The sequence below is a fragment of the Carlito syrichta genome, unplaced genomic scaffold (assembly GCF_000164805.1).
Source record: "Carlito syrichta isolate Samal-C Ts95f unplaced genomic scaffold, Tarsius_syrichta-2.0.1 Scaffold303182, whole genome shotgun sequence".
In the NCBI taxonomy this organism is placed as follows: Eukaryota; Metazoa; Chordata; class Mammalia; order Primates; family Tarsiidae; genus Carlito; species Carlito syrichta.
This window is the reverse complement of record NW_007247278.1, coordinates 2,736-23,192: the sequence shown is the minus strand read 5'-3', so window position 1 is coordinate 23,192 and position 20,457 is coordinate 2,736. Positions and strand designations below refer to the sequence as shown.

Here is a 20,457-nt window from a genome sequence, read left to right as displayed (position 1 = left end):
GTGTGTGTGTGTGTGTGTGTGTGTGTGTGTGTGTGTGTACTGGCATTAGTAGTGAGAAGTGTAGGTGTCTGAAATCCACACATTTTTTTTTTGAGTTGGAGTCTCACTTTGTGTGTGTGTGTGTGTGTGTGTGTGTGTGTGTGTGTGTGTGTGTGTACTGGCATTAGTAGTGAGAAGTGTAGGTGTCTGAAATCCACACATTTTTTTTTTGAGTTGGAGTCTCACTTTGTTGCCCAGGCTGGAATGCAGTGGCATGCTCACAACCACTGCAGCCTCTACCTGCTGGGCTCAGGTGATCCTTCCGCCTCGGCCTTCCAAGTAGCCGGAACTACAGGTGCGTGCTACCACACCCAGCTAATTTTTTTATTTATTGTAGAGATGAGCTCTTGCCACGTTGCCCAGGCTGGTCTCGAACACCTGAGCTCAGGCAGTCTTCTTGCCTCAGCCTCCCAAAATACTGGGTTTACAGGCTTGAGCCACCTTTTTTTTCCCACCTCTTTAGAAGAAAGAGATATAAACTGCAAAACATGAAGTCCGTTCTCCTGCTAGTGTTGTTATAACTGTGTGATACGGATAACTCTGGAATGTGACCAAATAAGAGAGAAAATACTGAATATGTACTGAACATGTACATTTGTAAGGATAAAGACGGGTATTTCCGTTATTTTAAGATTGATCTTTAGCCGGGCTCCGTGTCTCAGCCTGTAATCCCGCGCCTTTGGGAGGCTGAGGTGAGTAGATTGCCTGAGTCCGCGGGTTCGAGACCCGCCTGGGCAACTTGGCGAGACCTCATCTCTACAATAAATCAAAATGAGCCGGGCGTGGTAGCGTGCCTGTAGTTCCAGCTACTCGGGATGCTGAGGCGGAAGGATCGCCAGAGCCCAGCGGGTTGAGGCTGTGGTGGCCGATAGCGGCCACTGCACTCCAGTCTGGGCAACAGAGTGAGATTACAACTCAAAAAAAAAAAAAAGGATTGATCTTCATAAAGAAGCAGTTAGTCTAATTGGCAGAACCTAGCATTTAATGATTTAACAGCTACCTGTTTCTGCTTATTATTCTGTGTAGTGAGAAGAAAACTCAGAGACACTATACTGAGTACTCTCCCTTCTACAGAGCTTTTTGTAGTTGCTCAGGTCTAGTGGGAAAGGGTAGGTGGCAGGAGATAGGAGAATGTTTTGTGTTCTGCCCAAGCCTGGTCCTCTTAACTGAGAATATTTTCTAAGTACGACAATCAGAACATTCTGCAGTTGCTTGACTTTTTGTTAGAAAGATTTGTCAGAACACAAAAGACCATGTAACTGTGGTTTATGATTACACACATAGGAAGCATGTTGTTCTTCATACTATATTTTTTTATTTTTGCCTGCATTCCCTTTGCAGTGTGTTAATAAATGAAGACAAGATCTGAAAGTATTTTAATTAAACCATGGCTGAAATTTCAGTTTTGTTATTTATCAACTTCTTTACTTTTGCACCAAATCACATAATTCAAAAATTTATTTAATACACATATATTTGCCATGTGAGGTGGCTTATGCCTGTAATCCCAACACTTTGGGATGCTGAGGCGAGAAGACTGCCTGAGCTCAGGGGTTCAAGACCAGCCTGGACAACTTGGCGACACCTCATCTCTACAATTAAAAAAAAAAATTAGCCGGGCATGTTGGTGTGTGCCCGTAGTTCCAGCTACTTGGAAGACTTAGATGATCGCCTGAGTTCAGCAGGTTGAGGCTGCGGTGACCATGAGCGTGCCACTGCACTCTAGCCTGGGCGACAGAGTGAGACTCTGACTCAGGAAAAAAACCCCAAAACACAATTCATTGAATATGGTAATTAATGCTTCAATTAGGAAAGCAGTTTAATAATTTCTGCTTTCTGGTAATTATGGTATGTGAGAACAGAGACCTTTTTTAGAGGGCAGAATGTTTCATTGAGGTCTTTGATATGCACTACTATTAACAAAAGTATGAATTCTGCCTTTAGTCACAAGGAAATTTTAAAAATTTCACTCAACATGAAATCCCATGGCAAAGTGGCTCCAGGATTGCCTCATTCAGTGACTCAGTATCACCAAATTGTAGTTTCTTTACTGCCATTTTGAGAATGTTAGTTTAGTTATTAGCCAGCTATCCTCACAGCAGCAAAAAGGCTCTGTAGTTATCACTTCCGGATAGGACAACTTCCAGAGGAAAAAAAGACTGTTTTCCATACATCTATGCATATGTCTTTTTTTCCCTCTCTTTTATTACAGAATTTTCAAACATAGATAATCTGATAGAATTATATAGTAAACACCCTTTTATTCATCACTAGATTTTGCAGTTAAGATTGTTTAGCTGGGTACAGTGGCTCATACCTGTAATCCCAGCACTTTGGGAGGTGGAGGTCAGAGGATTACCTGAGTCCAGGGATTTGAGACCAGCCCGGGCAACTTGGTGAGACCTTGTCTCTACAGTAAAATTTAAAAGTTCCAGCTACTGGGAAGGCTGAGGCAAAAGGATCGCCTGAACCCAGCAGGTCAAGGCTGCAGTTGCTGTGACCATGTCGCTGTACTCTAGCCTGAGTGACAGAATGAGACTCTGACTCAAAAAAAATTTTTTGAAAAGATTTTGTTACATAGTTGGCCATTGGTGTCTGTGGGTTCTGCATTAGGAGATTCAACTAGCCAGGGATTGAAAATATTGGAAATAAAACAATAAAAATAATAATATAGCACAAAAATAACACAAATGAAGAAAATACACTATAGTAACTATTTACATAGCAATTATATTAGGTATTAGAAGTAATCTAGAAACGACTGAAAGTATACAGCAGTGTATGTGTAGGTTATATTCAAATACTGTCCTTTATATAAGGTACTTGAGCATCCTAGGATTTTGGTGTCTGCCTGGGGTCCTTGAACCTGTCATCTTAGGGACGACTGTTTGTTTATCACATCTTTATCCATCTATCCTACCTATGCATCAGTGTTTCTTAGTTTTTTGATGCATTTTAAAGTAAGTTGCAGTATCAGCACATTTCACTACAATATATGTATCATTAACATTAGTTCAAAGTGTGTTTTAGTTTAGTGTTTTGTTTAGTGTGTTTTAGTTTGTTTTAGTTTGTTTGTGTTTAGTTGTTTTCTAAAATAAGGTGTTACTATATTGCCCTGACTAGTCTTGAACTCCTGCAATCAAGTAGTTCTCCCGTTTCAGCCTCTTGAGTAACTGGGACTGCAGCAAAATTTGTTTTTTTTTTAAATAAAAGAACTATAAATAACTATAGTGAAATATACAGATCTTAAGTGTACCATTTGATGAATTTTCACAAATGCATGGAAGGTGTTAAACCCAAACTTATCAGGATATGACCTCAATGTAGGTGCAGTACACATACCTGTAGTCTCACCTATGGGGAAGCTGAGGTGGGAGGGTTGCTTGAGACCAGCCTGAGAACTATAGAGAGACTAGTGAGACCCCTTCATTAAAAAAAAAAGATACAACCTCCCAAATTTCCCTCAGTTAATTCCTGCCCTTACTTCCAGAGGCAACTCCTTTAAAAAATTTTTTTTCTGCCAGGCACTGTGACTCATGCCTGTAATCCCAGCACTCTAGGAGACCAAGGCAAGAGGATTGCTTGATTCTAGGAATTCAAGACCAGCTTACTTACTTACTCATTTATTTATTTATTAGAAAGCACGATTTATTGAGAGGATAGAAAAGCTACCACAGTGGGAGGGGACCTGAAGGGCTTGCCCCTATACATATTTATTTGAGTCTAGGAGTTCAAGACCAGCCTATGCAACATATATAAATATTTTTTTTACTTTACAAAAACAAAATCAGTATATTAGCCGGTCATGGTGGTGTGTCCCAGCTACTTGGGAGACTGAGGTGGAAAGATCACCGAGCCCAGGATTTCGAGGTAGCGGTGAGCTATGATCATGCTACTGTACTCCTGCCTGGGCGATAGAGTGAAACTTCTACTCAACAACAGAACATTTTTTTTTCCAAAATAGATTAGTTTTACACTTTTAAAGTTTCAAGTAAACTGAAATATACTTTGTACACTGTTACATAGGTAAAGTTTCTTTCATCATAGGATTTTTTATTGCTGGATACTATTCCAGGTTATGAATATACCTCAATTTGTTTATTTTTTCTGTTGGACACCATGGGCTGTTTTGACTATTTATCACATTGTCCCCCTGAAAAAGAGTCATCCTGTCCCTATAAAGGTAATTATAAGGGTGTACTACTTATTCCTATACCCTGGCAACCACTGGCATTTTCTTATAAGAATGTTTCTAAATGGAATCATATAATATGTAATTTTTTGGTCATTGGCTTTTTTTACTCTGCATTAATGACTGAGATTCATCTAAGTTGCAGTTTTTTTTAAATTGCTGAATAGCATTCATTAAATGGACACACAACTGTGTATTTGTTTAAAGACATTTTGGTTATTGCTAGTTTTTTTGTTTCTTTGTTTGTTCTTTTGAGTTGGAGTCTCACTCTGTTGCCCAGACTGGAGTGCAGTGGCCGCTCCCGGCCACCGCAGCCTCGACCTGCTGGGCTCCGGCGATCCTTCCGCCTCAGCCTTCTGAGTAGCCGGAATTACAGGCATGCACTACCACGCCCGGCTGATTTTTTGATTTATTGTAGAGATGAGGTCTCGCCGCGCAGCCGGGTCTCAAACCCACGCGCTCAGGCAATCCACTCACCTCAGCCTCTCAAAGGCACGGGATTACAGGCTGAGCCACCGAGCCTGGCTTATTGCTAGTTTTTTACAGCTATGATTAGAGCTGTCTAACATTTGAGTAAGGGTTTTTGTGTGAATGCAAGCTTTTATTAATTTAGAATAGATAACTAAAATGGGATTGCTGAGTCATATGGTAAGTGTATATACGGATGGTTTTCTTTGTGTTTCCTCTGCTTGCGGTTCATTTAACTTCTAGAATGTATAAATTTATGTCTTATACCTAATTTGGGAAGTTCTTGGTTGTTATTTCTTCAATTTTGTTTTCCTTGCCTTATTGTGTCCTCTCTTTTGGGATACCAATTATGGTTATGCTTGACTTTGATACTATTTCACATATTACTAATGTTTTGTTCAGTCTCTTTTTTTTTAAAGCAGGATTTATTGAGAGGACAGAAAAGCTCCCACAGTGGGAGGAGACCCGAGGGGGTTGCCTTTGTTCAGTTTTTTTATTTTTTTATTTTTTATTTTTTGAGTTGGAGTCTCACTCTGTCGCCCAGACTGGAGTGCAGTGGCCGCTCCCGGCCACCGCAGCCTCGACCTGCTGGGCTCCGGCGATCCTTCTGCCTCAGCCTTCCAAGTAGCTGGAATTACAGGCATGTGCTACCACGCCCAGCTGATTTTGTGATTTATTGTAGAGATGAGGTCTCGCTGCCCAGGCGGGTCTCGAACCCGCGGGCTCAGGCAATTCACTCACCTCAGCCTCCCAAAGGCGCGGGATTACAGGCTGAGCCACCGAGCCTGGCTTGTTCAGTCTTTTTAAACCTTTTATTCTCATCTGTAATTCATGTTGGATAATTTCTTTTACTGTCTTCAATTTTTCTTGTCATCTCTTCTTATCTGTTTAGCCCATCTAGTGACGTTTTGAATTCAGTTATTGTATCTTTTTAGTGCTAAAATTTCCCATGGGTTCTCTAATATTTTCTTGTTTCTCTGATTAGATTTTTAGGTATCCATTACAATCATTTAAAAAATGTCTTTGGGCCGGACTCAGTGGCTTAGCCTATAATCCCAGCACTTTGGGAGACTGAGGCGAATGGATTGTCTGAGCCCGCGGATTTGAGACCAGCCCAGACAACTTGGCGAGACCTTGTCTCTACAATAAATAAAAAATTAGTTAGGTGGTGTAGCGCTCACCTGTAGTTTCGGCTTGGAAGGCTGAGGCAGAAGGATTGCCAGAGCCCAGCAGGTCGACGCTGGGGTGGCTGTGAGCATGCCACTGCACTCCAGCCTGGGTGACGGAGTGAGACTCTAACTTAAAAAATAAAAAAATTAAATAAAAAAAGTATTTGTAGCCAGGCGTGGTAACACATGCCTGTATTTCTAGCTACTTGGAAGGCCGGGGCAGAAGGATCGCCTGAACCCTGTAGGTCGAGGCTGCGGTGGCCGTGAGCATGCCACCACACTCCAGTCTGGGCAACATAGTGAGACTCTGACTCAAAAAACAAAAAATAGTAGATTCTGACTCATGAGGTTGGAGTTGGATCTGATATTTCTCACAAGTCCCCAGGTGATGTTGATCTGGTCCTTATATATAACTCAGTAGCAAGACTCTAAATAACTTACAGAAATAGAATAAAGGTTTGACTCCTGTCAATATAAGCTGAATGTTTCTACCTTTTCTCCCTTTGTCTCCCAAACAGGTTTAGGTTAGTTATTCTATCATTGGGCCTCTGCAAATATAAGCCTTATGTTCTAGAAGTGAGGCAAAACAAGGGCAGGGTTGAAAGATTTGTGAACAAATTAATGTCAGTAATCTTTAATCTTAGTCTTTTATTTTTTATATTGTAAGTGTTGCATGTGTGAATATGTTCTTTTCTCTGAGTTTAGATTATGTCTTTGAATAAATGCAAAATTTGATTTGAGCATGTTGTTTTATAGTTGTTCCCTTTAATTTACTTGCAGGCATTGATCAATATGACAGGGATAGCATCATAAATGACTTTAAGAATGGGACCTGCAAACTACTTGTGGCCACTTCTGTTGCTGCCCGAGGTCTAGATGTGAAACATCTGATTCTTGTAGTAAATTATAGCTGCCCCAACCATTATGAAGATTATGTGCACAGAGCAGGACGGACTGGAAGAGCAGGCAATAAGGTGAAAAAAAATCTTTATAATTGATTTTCGTTATATTAAAATGTAGATGTTTCTTTAGTATTTTAAGTAGGAGAAGATGTGGAATGTGGGGAATTGGTAGGAGTAAAGATGATTGTATTTCATGTCCCATGGTTTTGAAAAGTCTTAATCAGAGTAAGGAGAATGGTTGATGTTTATTATATATATGTACATACCATGTATTGTTAAAATTATCAGATTCCTACCTGCTCTCTGTAGGCAGCACAAACAGATATAGTTTGTGTTTTCTTTTAGGTTTTCTCCCCATGACTAAGAGTTTCTATACAGATGCTCCTTGACTTATAATAAGTTTATGTCTGTCAAATCCATTATAAGTTAAAAATGCATTTATTACACCTAACCTACTTCCTTCAGCATGCTCAGAACACTTACATTAGTCTACAGTTGGAAATAATCATCTCACACTATACCTATTTTGTAATAAAGTACTGAATAGCCCATGTAATTTATCAAATACTATACTGAAAGTGAAAACCTGAAAGGTTGTGTGGGTACTAGAAGAACGGTTTCTACGGAATGAGTATTGCTTTCATGCCATTATGAAGTTGTAAAATCAAGTCAAATTATTGTAAGTCAAGTTCATTTATGTACATACGAGGGTGCACAAAAAATGTTTACACATTTTTTTAAGAGATGTTATCTATGTTTTTTTTTTTTTTTTTTTTGAGTAGGAGTTTCACTCTGCCGCCCAGGCTGGAGTGTAGTGGCACACTCACACCACTGCAGCCTCGTTATGCAGGGCTCAGGCAATCCATCTACCTTAGACTGTCCTTCTGCCTCAGATTTCAAGGTCTTGCAAAATTGCCCAGGCTGGTCTTGAACCCCTAGGTTCAGGGAATCCTCTCGCCTCCACCTCCCAAAGTGCTGAGATTATAGGCATGAGCCATCGTGCCCGGTGTTATCTATGTATTACTTTTAGTTTGCTGTAATCAGAAGTGTCTGAATGTTGATGGTGACCACTTTGAGTACCTCTTGTAATTTTAGGAGTCAAACGTGACTTGTATTCATCTTTTATAATTGGTATATATTAAATATTACAATTTTTATATACGGGTTTTTGTCTTAAAATGTGCATACATTTTTTTGGCACCCTCCGTATTTACATAAGTGTATATACTTCAGAATCTTTCATTGCTGTTTTTTAAAAACATGGGAACAGCCAGGCTCGGTGGCTCAGCCTGTAATCCCGCGCCTTTGGGAGGCTGAGGTGAGTGGATTGTTTGAGCCAGTGGGTTCGAGACCCGCCTGGGCAGCGAGACCTTATCTCCACAAAAAATCAAAACATCAGCCGGGCGTGGTAGCGCATGCCTGTAATTCCGGCTACTTGGAAGGCTGAGGCGGAAGGATCGCCGGAGTCCAGCGGGTCGAGGCTGCGGTGGCCGAGAGCCGCCACTGCACTCCAGTCGGCGACAGAGTGAGACTCCAACTCAAAAAAAACCAAAAAAAAACATGGGATCATGAAATACACTCATCTTTACTCCTACCAAATCCCCCTAGTCCACATCTTCTCCTATGTCACAAGTACTTATATACATTACTTGCTTCCATAATTCACTTGTATTCTGTTATTTACTTTTTTTTGAGCTGAAGTCTTACTCTGTTGCCCAGACTGGAGTGCAATGGCACGATCACAGCTTATGTAATTTATCTCAGGTGATCCTTCTGCCTCAGGCTCCCAAGTAGCTGGGATTACAAGCACGTACCACCACACCTAGCCAATTTTTGTGATTTTTTTTTTTTTTTTTTTTTGTAATGACAAGTTCTCACTATGTTGTCCAGGCTGGTCTCAAACTGCTGGGCTCGAACAATCCCCCCATCTTGGCTTCCCAAAGTTCTGGAATTATAGGTGTGAACCACTGCATCCAGCCAACTCACTTGTCTGCTGGTAATGATATAGATTTAACTCATTCATTTTTACAATTTGTTCATTTTTTTATTTTTTTGAGTTGGAGTCTCACTCTGTCGCCCAGACTGGAGTGCAGTGGCCGCTCCCAGCCACCACAGCCTCGACCTGCTGGGCTCCAGTGATCTTTCCGCCTCAGGCTTCCAAGTAGCCGGAACTACAGGCATACGCTACCATGCCTGGCTGATTTTTTGATTTATTGTAGAGATGAGGTCTCGCTTGCCCAGGTGGGTCTCGAACCCATGGGCTGAGGCAATCCACTCACCTCAGCCTCCCAAAGATGCGGGATTACAGGCTGAGCCACCGAGCCCGGCTTAGAATTTATTTTTAATTACAGTTTTTTTTTTGTAGAGGCAGGGTCTTGCCATGTTGCCTAGGCTGGTCTCAAGTGCCTAGGCTCAAACAATCCTGCCTCAGCCTCTCAAAGTGCTGTGATTATAGGCAAGAGGTACTGTGCTCAGCCAACTCAGTTGTATTCTGATAATTATATAGGCTTAACTCATTCTTTTTTTTTTGAGTTGTAGTCTCACTCCTTCACCCAGACTCTAGTGCAGTGGCATGCTCCCGGCCACCATAGCCTCGACCTGCTGGGCTCCGGCGATCCTTCCACCTCAGCCTTCCAAATAACCAGAACTACAGGCGCATGTTACCATACCTGGATAATTTTTTTTTTAATTTATGATAGAGACAAGGTCTCGCCAAGTTAGCCAGTTGGGATTCGAACCTGTGGGCTCAGGCAGTCTACTCGCCTTGGCCTCCAAAGTGCTGGGATTACAGGCTGAACCACCGAGCCCAGCCTACTCATTCCATTTTTAACTTAAATTTTTTTGTGGAGGGATGGTCTTGCTATGTTGCTCAGGCTGGTCTCAAACTCCTGGCCTCAAGCTATTCTCCCATCTGGGTCTCCCAAAGTGTTGGGATTACAGGCATGAGCCACTGCAGCTGACCTAACTTATTCTTTTTGAAGGCAGCAGAATATTCTGTGGTTGGAGACACCAATGATGATATATTTTACTTTCCAATCCTAGACATTGCATAATGAAGTAATAATATATTAGTAGTAATAGCTTACATTTATGGCATACTTATTATCTGTCAGGTGCTGTTCTAAGTGCTTTACATATATCATCTCATTTCATCCTCAGAACTTACCTTTGAGGTAGATAATATAACTGTCTTTTGTAGATGAGAAAAATTGAGGCACATTGAAGTTAAGATGCTGGCCCAAAGTTACACAGCTAATAAGTAGTGATAGCATTTATTCTGTTAACATGAGTATTCTGAGAAGTTGGGAAACTCTTTTTTTAAAGGGCCAGGTACAAGAAATTATAGCTTTTTGGGGTCATATACAGTCTTTGTCACATACTCTTCTCTGTATATATGTGTGTGTGTTTATAAAAATGTAAATATTTTTAGCTCATGAGCAATACAAAAGCAGACCATGGATCAGATGTGTTGGCTCTTCAGATATTCTTCAAATAAAACCTTAAACCATGTTTTAAAATTTATAAGAGTTCACTATTAGGGTCAGTGTTTTGCGAAGATAGCAATCCAGGTACGGTTTGCAACTCTTCTACTTCCAGCACCAGTCTTTTCTTGCATGAACCAAAAAGCTGCTGGGGGCATGTGAAACCATGGGCTTTAGAGAGTCCCAAGGAGTGATGTAACTGATCTTAATCTTGAAAAACAATGACTAAAATAAATATTTTAAAACAACTTATTTGTGTATATAAACAAGCATATACACACATACATGTATCCATATATATCCATATGTTGTGATATATTTTATTGATCTTAAAGAAAAATATGAAAAACTACATCCTCGGACCCTACTATGGGTAATGGTCATATAGTAGATAGCAGAAGAAGGGAATGCAAGCAAAAAAGAAAAATAGTAAAGAAAATTAATAGGTATGGCAATGTACTTCGCATTTGTGTAAAAGTACAATTATTTCTACTTATACCTAAAGAAATTAGAAGGTGTTTAGTTGTGCTTATCTTATTTTTAGATATTGAACTTGGATATTTCACTTTCAACCACTAAAAAATTGAGTAAGACTCTTGTGGCTTTTAAAATTCTTTAGTGGTCGGGAGTGGTGCCTCAAGCCTATAATCCCAGCACTTTGGGAGGCTGAAGCGAGAGGATTGCCTGAGCCCCGCGGGTTTGAGACCAGCCTGGGCAACATGGTGAGACCTCATCTCTACAACAAATCAAAAAAATTAGCTGGACATAGTAGCACACACCAGTAGTTTCGGCTACTTGGAAGGCTGAGGCAAAAGGATTGCCTGAGCCCAGCAGGTCAAAGCTATGGTGGCTGGGAGTCTGCCTCTGCACTCCAGCCTGGGCGACAGAGTGAGACTCCAACTAAAAATAAAAATAAAATAAAATAATTTAGTAATCATGTCAGTCTCAAGAGGATTTACTAGGTGGTTTAGTTTTTATCATCCCCATAACCTAACTAGGAGTTATCTTGTTCGTTTCTAATAATTCCACTTTTCCACCATTCTTTAGGGTTATGCCTATACTTTTATCACAGAAGATCAAGCTCGCTATGCTGGTGACATAATTAAAGCTCTTGAATTGTCAGGAACTGCAGTGCCTCCTGATCTAGAGAAACTTTGGAGTGATTTCAAAGATCAACAGAAAGCTGTGAGTTTTTTTAACTCATGCTAATATTATACAAATCATTAACGTGTTTTAAACTTTGATTATTTAATATTTGGAAAAATTTTTTTAAAGACTTGCAAATTTTCATAGGACTATTTTCATTTATCTCTTTAGAGAGGGATAAAGGAGTGACAACAGAATCCTATCTGTGACTTGAACTTAAAATTCTGTGATGTCTGTGTAGAGCTGTTCCTTTTTTTCTTACATGCTTGATAAAGTTTTTGTTACATTAGCACCTTGAAAATTATTTAATTACTATCAATTCCTAAACAAGTTTTTACTATGAGATTAACTTTTTTTTGTTGTTTGTTTAAGGAGGGGAAAATAATTAAAAAGAGTAGTGGGTTCTCTGGTAAAGGATTCAAGTTTGATGAAACAGAACAAGCTTTGGCTAATGAGAGGAAGAAGTTACAAAAAGCGGCTCTTGGTTTGCAAGATTCAGATGATGAGGATGCTGCAGTTGACGTATGTATTATCGTTCTGTCACTTTTGCCACTTGAAGTGATTATTCCTTTTGCACTGAGGTCTTGCCTTATGCTTGTTTTGTTTTGTTTTTTGAGTTGGTGGTCTCACTCTGTCTCCCAGGCTAGAGTGCAGTGGCATGCTCACAGCCAGCCACCGCAGCCTCGACCTGCTGGGCTCAGGTGATCCTTCTACCTCAGCCTTCTAAGTATCTGGAACCACAGGCTAGTGCCACCACACCCAGCTAATTTTTTGATTCATTGTAGAGACGAGTTCTCACCAAGTTGCCCAGGCTGGTCTCAAATCCCTGGACTAAAGCAATCCTCTCACCTCAGCCTTCCAAAGTGCTAGGATTACAGGCATGAGCCACCGTGCCCAGCTGCCTAATTTATAAATTGCACTTTTATTGTAGGTATGTATGTATAGGGAGAAACATTCTATATAGGGTGTGATACCATTCCTGTTTTCAGGCATCTGCTAGAGGTCTTAGAGCACATCACCTGTGGTTAAGAGAGAACTACTGTACTTTTAACAATTTTTAAATCTCATGATGAAATATGTTGTTTTTTTTGGTTATTAAAGTAATACATAGTTGTTATTAAAAATATGAATGTTACTTAAGTGAATAAAGTTGATGGTAAAGTTAGCTCTATCAATTACCATTGTACACATTACTCATTTCTGATTTTATGTATTTGTTTAGATTTCATTATCATCATCCTGTTTAATTTTAAATAGTTTTTTTTAAAAATTCATTTTTAAAATATGGGGTACAATTTGGGATTAGGTATACAAGTGGTCATCATACAGGTAAACTTTGGGCCTTCCTTGGTCCCCACTTTGCCTGGTTTGAGAGCAGATACCCTTATTGATGTGTTTCCTCCCCACCTAAATGTTGAGTTAACTAGTTGATAACTAAAACTCCTCAAGAGATAATGCTTTAAAAAGAAGCTAAGTTGACTGTTTTTATTGGGCTTTCTAAATTAACCTAAATTAATTTTCCAACTTCTCTGATGAAGTTTTTTAGGAGACAAATCCTTATTGATCTAACCTGAATTTATGAAAGGTGTTTTTTAATCTCTTTAGTCAGCATCAGTAGTTATTGTTTTGGGCAAAAGGCGTTTTTAGAAAGAAATGCAAATATCAGTAGGACTCGTGTGACTCCCAGAGAATTAGTCTTTTTTTTTTTTTTTTTTTTTAATTGAATTAAAGTCTCACTGTTGCCCAGGCCTGAAGTGCAGTGGTATGCTCACAGCCACCACAGCCTCGATCTGCTGGACTCAGGTAATCCTTCCGCCTCAGCCTTTCAAGTAGCTGGTGGTATATGCCACCATGCCCAACTGAATTTTTTGATTTATTGTAGAGACGAGCTCTTCCCATGTTACTCAAGCTAGTCTTGAACCCTGAGCTCAGGTAATCCTCTCACCTTCACCTCCTGATGTGCTGGGATTACAGACAGGAGCCACTGCACCGGTGGAACCAGTCTTTCATGATTGCTTTTACCTTGAGGGGAAACCAACCTTTTCCTTTTATCCACCACGTCTTACAGCCTGAGCCCTAGGGCAACTCAGCTGCATCATATTGGCTGTTCTGTTTTGGCAACGCGTTTCCTTACTTATTGAACTAGGATGTATTTTCTAGACTTCTTAGGAGTCTCATTAAGTGGTTCATGCAGCATTTTATCTCTATTTTACTTTTTTTTTCCACTATACACAACAGATTCCCCCCCCCATTTTTTTTTCCACCATAGACAACAGATAGGCAGCATTGTACCTCTGTTTTCCATTTTTTTCCACCACAGGCAGCAGATTTTTGTAGTGAAATATGCTACCCTTAACAAATAGGTGATGTATTTTAATATTGATCTGTGTAGTTGAATTTATATAAATATAACTGTCTGATTCTAGCCTTTTGGTGGAAACATGCCTTATTTGTTTCTGCAGATAAACCTAATTTGCTATTTCTAATCAAGTTTTTTATTAATCCCTTGTTCCTTGTTCTAGATTGATGAGCAAATTGAAAGCATGTTTAATTCAAAGAAGAGAGTTAAGGATATGGCTGCTCCTGGAACATCAAGTGTTCCTGCTCCAACCGCAGGAAATGCTGAGAAATTAGAAATTGCTAAGCGCTTGGCTCTTAGAATCAATGCTCAGAAGAATTTGGGCATTGAGTCTCAGGTATTATGTAATTTGTTCCAAGTCTCAGTCAATACTTTCAATAAGTTAATTTTAAATACTTTTCAGGAATTATGCTGAGCCAAGTAAACAAGTTCTTCTAGACATTGAGTTTGTAAGAATTTAACATTCTAAATACTGAGTTATTTGATAATTGTATGTGGATACTTTCTCTAGTGTGGTTAACTGAGGGCTTTATGCTACTCTGGAATTCCTGTTCGACATGTTAGTCATAGAAAGGTTGATAGAATAGTATTCTGATTGATCTTACCAAATCTTTAAATAATCCTGTTTTAATTTCTTGATCTACTTTATTGGGTGGGTTATTGGGCACAGAATTCCCTGGATATATAAACACCAGTTACATGACTGAAACTAACATGGGTTTAAACAGTGGAGAAATGTGACTTTTAAATATCTTACACAGCATCTTTTTTGGGAAGCTTTTTTGTTGGTTTCTTGTTAAGTAAGTTTTTTTAGCATTTCTAAATAATACTTTGTTAATTTCAACACTATTTTGAAGATTTTGAGTAAGTCACTATAATGTATTGAATGTTGGGTTGGGTCATGGGGGAAGAAGCGATCGGTGATGGCAGTGGTACGGTATTTTAATTCAGAGAAAACTTCTTGGAGTCACAAAGTAAATGATTTTGGAAAGATTTACTTTATCTGATAACAAGAGTTAGCTAGTTATCAAGTAAATATCTATGACCTAGTAGAATATTTAATAGAAAGTAAAATGTTCTGCTTTCTCATCAACAAGAGACACATTAAATTATTAGTTATAAATATATATTGCTAAATTCCACATATGCGTGGAACTGTGCATTAGAAAAATTCTTATTTATTATTAAACATACATACAGACAGAGTTAGCAGCTTTTCAGAGAATAATTTGTAGTGGGATCCCTAGTGTTATCCTTGCACTCACTTGAGATTTGACTGTAGTCTTCTTTAACTGCAGGATGTGATGCAACAGGCCACCAATGCAATTCTTAGAGGTGGCACTATTTTGGCTCCCACTGTGTCTGCCAAAACGATTGCAGAGCAACTTGCTGAAAAGATCAATGCCAAGCTCAATTATGTGCCTTTAGAGAAACAAGAAGAAGAAAGACAGGATGGTGGACAGAATGAATCTTTTAAGAGATATGAGGAAGAATTAGAGATCAATGACTTTCCACAGGTAAGTAACAGGTTTAAAACTTTTTAAATTTGTGAAGTAGAGATTTTTGCTTCTTTAGGAACAAAAATCTCATTTTAAAACTGATGAACATATTAATATCTATTTCACTTTTTACTTAAATGGAGAAGACGACAGTAGATATTTGTTTTTTATGAATATATTTAAGGTACGTTAGGATTTAAATGAACTTATAATGTAGGCATGCATTAATGATGATTTTAATATTGACCCAAACTATATTAGCCAACCTATTCATTATCAGCACACCAACATTTTTTTATCTTGTTATGAAGTGGTGTTTTTCCCCTCCCTTTCTTTTAGACTGCTAGGTGGAAAGTTACCTCTAAGGAAGCTTTGCAAAGAATCAGTGAATACTCTGAAGCTGCAATTACTATCAGAGGAACATACTTCCCTCCTGGCAAAGAACCTAAGGAAGGAGAGCGGAAAATTTACTTGGCCATTGAAAGTATGTACTGTTGGTTCTGTTTCTAGCTTGATTTGGATTAAGGTTGATATAAGATATGATTGATATGAGATGATTGAAAATAAGCAACACTAGCCAGGCTCAGTGACTCAGCCTGTAATCCCAGCACTTTGGGATACCAGGGCAAGTGGGTTACATGAGTTCATAGGTTCAAGACCAGTCTAGACAACTTGGCGAGACCTTGTCTCTACAATAAAAAATTTAAAAATTACCAGACGTGGTAGCGCTTGCCTATAGTTCCAGCTACTTGAAAGGCTGAGGCGGAAGAATTACTGGAGTCCAGCAGGTTGATGCTGGGGTTTCCGTGAGTGTGCCACTGCACTCCAGCCTGGGAGACAGAATGAGACTCTTAACTCAAAAAAAAAAAAAAGAAAAGAAAAGAAGGAACACTTAAACAAATAGTTTCTTCTTTGTTTAGAAGAAATTTAGTACACATACATAGATGATGATGTGTTTGTGGGATTATTGCAATTTTGACAATTCAGATCTGAAAATCACTTTAAAAGAAAGCATGCATTTTAAGGACTGACCTGTTTATTCTCCTAGTAAATGGAATGTTGTGGCCTAAGTGTAGATTTAGAAAGTAAATCAACTGTATTAGTCTATTTAATGAATGTTTATCTAAGCAAATAATTGCCTCTGAAATTATACCCATGAAAGTTTATTTATACCTTTAACAAAATATCAAATGGACAATTAATATTATACCCTGCTTAATATAAGCAATGCATTATTGTTTGTTTGTTTGTTTGTTTTGAGTTGGGGGTCTCATTCTGTCCCCCAGGCTGGAATACAGTGGCACATTCACAACTACTGCAGCCTCAACCTGCTGGACTTAGGCAATCCTTCCTCCTTAGCCTTCCAAGTAGCTAGACCCACAGGCTTGTGCCACTATGCCTGGCTATTTTTTTTTTAATTCTTATTGTAGAGACAAGTCTCACCAAGTTTCCCAGGCTGGTCTTGCTCACAGTTTTCCAGGCTGGTCTTGCTCAGACAGTCCTCTTGCCTCCACCTCCCAAAGTGCTGGTATTACAGGTGTGACCCACTGAACCTGGCTTGTAATTGACTTTTTAAAGTGATTTTTAACTTCATGTATAATAGAAGCAAGACAGAGAGTACTAGACTTTTAGATAATGGAACCACTTGTGCTGGCTTCATTTTCCTGGCACTGTAGCATTTTTGTCATTACAGGGCTCAGTATTGCCAGTCTGGCTCTTACTTTTTGACTTGACTATCCCCCTGTAGAAGTGGATTTAAAATCTGTCAGCAATCTTTAAGCTACTTAGGACTTAATGAATGAAATAATGTCTATTTTAGGTATTAGTGACTACTAATTTTGAGATACTAATATTGAGGCAAAATTTACATAACATAAGATTTATCATTTGAACCATTTAAAATGTACAAGCCAGTGGCTTTTAGTCATTTGCAGGATGTATGGGATGCAGTGGAAGTGGTGCTCACAGAGAAATGTATAGCTGTGAATGCCTGCATTATAAAAGATCTCAGTTACGGCCGTCTTTTTTATGAGAACAGTATTTTCTTGTGTGCCATTTTTATTTGCGCTCATTTCTTTTATTATATAATTTTTAGATATTTTCTTAGTGGTTACCCAGTGAATTACAATGAACATTTTAATTTATAAGAATGTAGCTCCATTAATACTGACTTAGTTGTAATAGTATACAGAAGTTTTGCTCCTGTTTTCTGTCACTTCACTTTTTTGTTGTTGTTTTCACAGTGACAGTACATTTTATAAATTTTGTACACTTCAACATAGATATAACTATTGTTTCTAGTAGTTGTCTTTTAAATCATATAGGAAATAATCCTAATCATTGTTCTTTATTTCCTCATATGGATTCAAATAATTGTCTAGTGTCTTTTCACTTCATTGTGAAGGATTCCCTTTAATATTTCCTGTGGTACAGATATACTAGTTAGAAACTCTTAGTTACTGTTTATCTGAGAATGTCTTAATTTTGCCTTTAAAGATACTGTTTTCTGCTGTCATTGAAGAATAGTTTTTAGATATAAAATTCCTGGTTGACAGTTTTTTTTCTTTCAATACTTTGAATGTTATCCCACTGCCTTCTGGCTTCTTTCCATGGTCTCTGATAAGATATCTGTTGTCATTCTCATTGAGGACCCCTTGTAGGTGAGAAATTACTTTTCTAGTATTTTCTCTTGTCTTTTGATGGTTTGATTATAGTGTGTTTCTGTGTGGATCGCTGTGTTTATATATTCTGTGTGGGGTTTTATGTGGTTGTTGAGATTTTTGAACATGTAGTTGAGCCCCATGGCTTATGCCCATAATTCTAGCACTTTGGAGGCAGAGGCTAGAGGATTGCCTGAGCCCAGGGTTTCGAGACTAGCCTGGATGTGTATATTTATGTTTTTCATCAGATTTGGGAATTTTTATTTTATCTTCAAATATTCTTTCTGCTCCTTCTCACTTTTGAAACTCCCATAGTACTCTGTTGGTACATTTGATGATGTCCCACTGGTCTCTTAGGCTCTATTCGATTTTCTTCTTTACTTTTTATTTCTGCCTTCTCAACTTGATCTCAGTTGACTTACCGTTAAGTTTGGTGATTCTTTCTTCTGCCTGCTCAAATCTGCTGTTGATCACCTCTAATTAATTGTTCGTTTTAGTCATTGTGCTATTCAACTCCAGAATTTCTATTGGGTTCCCCTATTTCTGTCTATTTATACATTCTCTATTTAGTTAAACATCATTTTCTTGGTTTCCTTTAGTCTCCCCCCCATGACTTTCTTTAGCTCTTTGAGCATATTTAAATTAGTTGATTTGAAATCTTTGTCTAATAAGTCCAACATCTGGGTTTACTCAGTGATAGTTTTGATCAATTTCTTTTTTGTGTGTGACTGGGCTATACTTTTTTGCTTTTTTTGCATGCTTCTTAATTTTATGTTGAAAACTTGACATTTTGAATATCGTAGTGTGGTAACTGGAAATCAGATTCTCCCTACTCCCCATTGTTTGTTGCTGCTGCTTGTTGTAATTGTTTGTTTAGTGGCTTTTCTGAATTACTTTTGTATAGTCTGTATTCTTTGTCATGTGTGGCTACTGAAGTCAGCTAGTGATGTGACAGCATTTCCTTGAATGCCGGGCGAGGGAAAAAAAGCTTCTGATCTTTGCAGGTGTGTATTGGGGCAAGCCTTCAACTCTCAGCCAGGCAGTTTCCAACTCTGCCATAGCTTTTGCTTTCTGCTTGCACAGAGTCTAAAGGTCAGCCAGAGGTGACAGCTTAGGGCCTTTTTGGGTCTTTTTTGAGCATGTGCCCAGCCCTTGGCACATAACGTGGCCTTGTAGATTCCTGTGAATGAGTCAGAGCTTTACAAAGCTTTTATTCTCCAAAGCATTTCATATTCCCCAACCTCTCCCACCAAGCTTTTGGTTTGTCTTTTGCCTCCGCTATTATTCTTTGTGCCAAGAGGTAGTATCTAATGCATTTGCATTTTACAAATGCCTCCCTCAACTTCTTAGTAGCTGCTTCAGCACTGAGAGAATTATAAGTTAAGTGAAATAAAGTCAAGCCCTTTGAGCTGATCTTTCAGGGAGCCACCAGACAAGTCAAGACAATCACATTTTTTTGAGAATAGGGTTTATTTTGGTACTGGGAATATGGGCTAATCAAGTCTGTGAGTGGGGATTTGGTGGCTATTGGAGGAGGATGGTGTCAGGTTAAGTTAAAACACTGAAATGCTCTCTTACTGAGATAAAGCTGGGTTTTTTTTTCCTTGAGTAAGTGTTTGCCTGGTTGCTGTAAACTTTTGATTAGTTTCCAGGGCTCAAATAAAGTTGATTTTGACAGGTTTGCAAGTTTATTCCCTCCTTCTTTGGAGGAAAAGGCTTTTGCAGTTTCTTGCTCTACTGTTTTTTGCTTTTGTTTTAAGAGATGAGATCTTACTATGTTGCTCAGGCTGGTCTCAAACTCCTGGGCGCAAGTGATCTTCCAACCTCAGCCTCCCAAAGTGCTGGGATTACAAGCATGAGCCACCATGCCCGGCCTGCTCTGCCATTTTTGCTCCATGTTTATGACACTCTACCATTGATGTATAGTAAGTTTCATGCCTTTTTTTCTCACTTTGTCATCCAGGCTGAAGTGCAGTGGTAAGATGATACAATTATAGCCCACTATAAACTCAGATTCCTGGGCTCAAGCGATCCTGTGCTCAAATGGTCCTCATCTCAGTCAGCCTCCCGAGTAGCTGGGATTATAGGCAGGTGCCACCGATGCCCATACTTTAATATGTTTTTTTTTTTCTTTGAGTTGGAGTCTTACTGTGTTGCCCAGGCTGGAGTGCAGTGGCATGCTCCCAGCCACTATAGCCTCGACCTGCTGGGTTCTGGCCGGCGATCCTTCCACCTCAGCCTTCCAAGTAGCTGAAACTACAGGCATGCACTACCACACCCAGCTAATCTTTGATTTATTGTAGAGATGAGGTCTCACCAAGTGGGTGGGTCTCGAACCTACGGGCTCAGGCAGTCCACTCGCTTCGGCCTCCTACAGTGCTGGGATTACAGGCTGAGCCACCAAGCCCAGCCTTATTTTTTAATGATGTACAAAGGATATGGGTCCAGAACTAAGCACACTAGATTTTTTTGTTCATGTTGTGACTATGAGAGAGTGACTTAATATCTATTTCGAGTCAGGTTTTAAAATAGCATTCTTGG

The 20,457-nt window shown here is 39.1% G+C and overlaps 1 protein-coding gene across 1 annotated transcript in view; it reads left to right on the top strand.

Moving 5' to 3' along the window:
- The window catches only part of DDX46 (DEAD-box helicase 46), a 65,276-nt gene extending 49,510 nt beyond the window's left edge, over positions 1-15,766 (top strand). Inside the window, exons 16-21 of the mRNA XM_021712317.1 lie at positions 6,649-6,842; positions 11,300-11,437; positions 11,771-11,920; positions 13,921-14,094; positions 15,056-15,274; positions 15,596-15,766. Coding sequence (XP_021567992.1) covers positions 6,649-6,842; positions 11,300-11,437; positions 11,771-11,920; positions 13,921-14,094; positions 15,056-15,274; positions 15,596-15,766 — 1,046 coding nt within the window. The remainder of the gene's footprint in view (positions 1-6,648; positions 6,843-11,299; positions 11,438-11,770; positions 11,921-13,920; positions 14,095-15,055; positions 15,275-15,595) is intronic.
- Positions 15,767-20,457: the final 4,691 nt, after the last annotated feature.